At 57.3% G+C, this 4,192-nt stretch overlaps 1 protein-coding gene across 1 annotated transcript in view; it reads left to right on the forward strand.

The window, feature by feature from the left end:
• The window catches only part of TECPR1 (tectonin beta-propeller repeat containing 1), a 25,533-nt gene that overhangs the window by 11,586 nt on the left and 9,755 nt on the right, over positions 1 to 4,192 (forward strand). The window contains exons 12-15 of the mRNA XM_008072900.2: positions 164 to 313; positions 413 to 567; positions 1,864 to 1,991; positions 3,019 to 3,121. Coding sequence (XP_008071091.1) covers positions 164 to 313; positions 413 to 567; positions 1,864 to 1,991; positions 3,019 to 3,121 — 536 coding nt within the window. The remainder of the gene's footprint in view (positions 1 to 163; positions 314 to 412; positions 568 to 1,863; positions 1,992 to 3,018; positions 3,122 to 4,192) is intronic.

The following is a 4,192-nucleotide window of genomic DNA, read 5'->3' on the forward strand; positions in this document are numbered from 1 at the left end:
CTGGGGAGGGGGTACAAAACAGAAGTCCTGTGGGAGAGTCGGTCATAGAGCTGAGGTGCCAAGGGGGAGGTCCCCAAGAGACAGAGTCCCCAGGGGGAGCCACAGTGGGGGGCCCACCCTGCCCTGGGTGACCGGCCCTGCTGTGCACCTGCTCTTTGGACAGTACATCCATGTGTTCCTCAATGAGGTGACAGCGCTGGTCCCAGTGCTCAACGAGGCCAAGCACTCCTTTGCCCTGTATACCCCTGAGAGGACACGGCAGAGGTGGCCGGTGCGATTGGCTGCTGCCACCGAGCAGGACATGAACGACTGGGTGAGTAGGTGGTAGTCCCCACAGGCCAGGGTCCAGGGACAGTGGTCACGGTCAGGCCAGTCTGGCATGCCCAGAGTAACCGGCTATGCGCCCTGCCAGCTCGCCCTGCTTAGCCTGTCTTGCTGCGAGAGCCGGAAGGTCCTCGGCCGCCCATCCCCACAGGCCATCTGGTCAGTTACCTGCAAGGGGGACATCTTCGTGAGCGAGCCCAGCCCGGAACTGGAGGCCCACGAGCACCTGCCCTGTGACCAGATGTGAGTAGGCTACACTTCGACGGGCCTGGGGCCTGGCCTTCCCCTCCCCAGCACCAGAGCATGGGGTTGCAGAAGGCGTCCCAGAGGCCCGGAGCCCACACGGGTCCCAGCTTCTTGTGGACCAGTCAGAGGCACGGCTGCTGGCTCCCAGGCCCACAAATTTCCTAGGCTGGGCTCAGGGCGGGTCAGGAGCGTGCAGTCAGACAAGGGCTCACTCCTCCACCCCAAGCCTGCCAGGTCAAGGCAGAGCAGCTGTGTCCCTCCATCTGCCCAGGACAGGGCACTCAGTTGCCTCCAGCTCCCTCTGAGCCCCTCTGCATGGCATCGTCTGGGGCCCAGGGGCAGAGAGGGAGTCCCTTCTGCCACAGGAGAGTCTGGCCTGGGCTGGGCTTTCAGGCAGAGTTTCCGAGGGGCACTGAAGTCCATAGGAGTGGGGCATGAGAGGACTTGAAGCTCAGTGGCTGAGAGGGCGGCAGCAGGTGCTAGTGGAGGCGGGACCTGGGGGACCCAGAGGACCCAGAGCCGAGTCGCCAGGCCAGAGTGGGCCGAGGGCGGGACTGGACACACTGAAAGCCACAAGAGGGAGCGCAGGGCCTGAGGAGCGAGTGTGAGCAGAGTCCCAAGGAGGAGGGGGACCCAGCAGGAAGCTCGGGAGCTCATAATTCTGTCCCAGGACTGGACAGAGGAGCTGCCCAGCAGATCACCCCGAGCCACCGAGGCCCTGGGCTCAGTTACCAGTGGATACTAGGACTGGGTATCCACAAGAAGCCCCTGCCGTGGGTCAGAGGAGTCAGGCCCTGTCTGGTGACGGTGACAGGGCCTCGGCCACAAGAGGCCGATCCGTGCCAGCTGCAGCCTGTGCTCTGTCTGCCCAGGAGGCTGACTGTCACAGTGCAACCTGGCAGCCTGTTGACCACCTGTTGCTCATGAAGAGGATTAAACGTCACATCCGGCTCTGCCGTGACATTCAAGCCTGGCTGCACCCGTCACTGCCCAGCCCCCCCCCCGCTCCGTCCCAGACCCCACTGGGCAGCTGGCCCTCTCCGTGTCACCTCAGGTCAGGTGGACAGGTCCCTGAAGACTCCCCCCCATGAGGGGCCTGACCCTGCGTCTTTCACGTGCGGACCGTCGTCAGGGTTGACATGCAAAAGGGACAGCCAAGCAGGGGAGAAATTCTTGGTTGGAGCCTGAGAGCCAGCAAACGCCACATCTGGGGGAGGCCCCAGGACAAGAGGGCTCAGGGCGGGTGGAAGGTGGGACAGCTGGGACTGAGATGGGTTCTCCCTGTCCTCCCAGGTTCTGGCGGCAGGTGGGAGGCCACCTGCGGGTGGTGGAGGCCAACAGCCGGGGTGTGGTGTGGGGCCTCGGCTACGACCACACGGCCTGGGTGTACACGGGCGGCTACGGCGGTGGCTGCTTCCAAGGTGAGGGTGGCCCGAGGCTCTGTCCGGCGGAACCTTCCCGGGCAGTCCCTCCTCTAATCCCTGTCTGGCTTCCCTGCCCAACGTGGGGCCACAATCCCAGTGCTCACACTCAGTCAGCTGCTGGCTGACAGGTGACCTTCACCACTGCCAACACCAGAGGACATGGTACCATGAGGCACCAGAGCCCGAGACCAGGCCTCGCCTCCCATATACCCTGGAAGTAGTCACCCGCTGAGCTGAGAGCATTGAAGATTCTGGAAAGGCAGCTGCCAGGGCCCAGCAGCCCCTCATTTCAGAGACCCAGCACCTTGGTCCCTTGATTCCCAGACCCAAACTCTGGCTCCTCATTAGGTGGGTTGTCCCTTTGGGCAAGAGCTTGCTGAACCCCTGTGGGCTCCCCAGCTTCTGGGAGGCAGGGTCCCCGTGTCTCCTACTAGGAAATGGAGGCAGAGACCAACACTGAAATGGGATGTTCCAGCCCACATGCCCCACTGCGGGGAGCCACTAACCTTGTAGAACTGTGGTCCACTGAGACCACAGGAACGTGCATCTGAGCAGGCTACCGACTTCCCTATGTGTGAGGCAGGAATTTGTCTTCATTTTTCAAATGAGAAAGTGGGGACTCACAGAGGTTATGTACATGGTCCAAGGTACCTTTTGTTAATAAGGAGTGGGCCTCATCCTTTCTGGTGCCAGGTAAGTAGGATGGCAAGGTGGAAAGAGATGGGACCAAGAACAGAGGTGAGGCAGGAGTGCTGCTGGAGGTGGCACGGATGGGAGGTTTACTATGCAGCAGGTTCTTCTCATCAAGGTTGTGCAACCCCAGACTAATCCCAGTCACAGAGAAGAGAAGCCCCGGCCAGGCCAGCCCCTCCGAGATAAGCTCAACAGGCCCGTCCGCCCCTTCGGCTGACCTGGTCCCAACCCACCCTCCCCACTGTTCTCTGTGGGAATCACGTTTCTGATGAAAAGCCAGAGTCCCTGGGGCCAGCATGGCCTCAGTCCCTGCATCCACCTCTCCCCGTAGGTCTGGCCAGCAGTACCAGTAACATCTACACACAGTCAGACGTAAAGTGCGTGTACATCTATGAGAACCAGCGCTGGAATCCCGTCACGGGTTACACCAGCAGGTGAGTACCCAGTGCCTGGCTGGGTGCCGCCGGGCGAGGCCCTGACTTGACAGAGACTGGACAGCAGTGTCTATCATAGCCTGAAGTCCAGTATAGCCCAGAGCTGGTATCAGGCCCTGACAGGGACCTAACTGAATCTTACAGCTCTCCCAGGTGGTTTCTTTCCTTGAATCTTGAAGTGTGATGCATATTTTAAAAACTCACTAAGAGGTATAACATATATAACGTGCACAAAACATACATATATACATAAATATATGTATTGTATGCATGTGTATATAAATGCATATATATAGGGAAACCTCAAAAAATTTGGAATTTATTTATAAAAACGTATATGTTTACTCTTACATGTTTAAACTTCAGTCACCTTCAAAGTACTCTCTGTTTGATGCAGCACACCTCTTGGGACAATCTCTCCACTGCTCAAAACAGCTTTTGAGCTTGTCAATTTTGATACCTTTTAGTGCTTCTGCTGCTTTTTGTTTCATATCTTCTGCATCGGAAAGACATTTCCCTCTGAGGCCTTTTTTCAGCTAGGGAAACAAACGAAAAAGTTGCTTGGGGTGAAATTGAGTGAATAGGGAGGGTGGGGCATGGGGTCCTGCTGTTTTTGATCAAAAACTGCTGAATGCTCAGCACAGTGTGGGCAGGTGTGCTTGGAAATCACCTGTTGTGAAGTGGGCAAAGGCATTGGAAGAATCTTTTAAAAAAATTCCCTGAAGCTGAATGCAGCCTCTCCCAATGCTAGCTGATACACTGATGCGGATGAATTCCTAGAACACTTACATAGTGGATGAAACCTGTACTACAAGGGACCCACCCTCCAAAAGATAATTCCGGGTTTTTTGGGGTCTCCCCTAGTGTGTGTGTATTCATCTCACTGAGTTATCACAAATCAGGCCCCCGTGTAATCACCACCTAGGTCAAGAAATAGAACATTGCCATCACACCCCTATACCCCAATGCCTGTGGGTGCCCCTTCTCTTTTTTTTTTTTTGAGTTGGAGTCTCACTCTGTCGCCCAGACTGGAGTGCAGTGGCCGCTCCCGGCCACCACAGCCTCGACCTG

The sequence above is a fragment of the Carlito syrichta genome, unplaced genomic scaffold, assembly GCF_000164805.1.
Source record: "Carlito syrichta isolate Samal-C Ts95f unplaced genomic scaffold, Tarsius_syrichta-2.0.1 Scaffold315497, whole genome shotgun sequence".
Classification (NCBI taxonomy): Eukaryota; Metazoa; Chordata; class Mammalia; order Primates; family Tarsiidae; genus Carlito; species Carlito syrichta.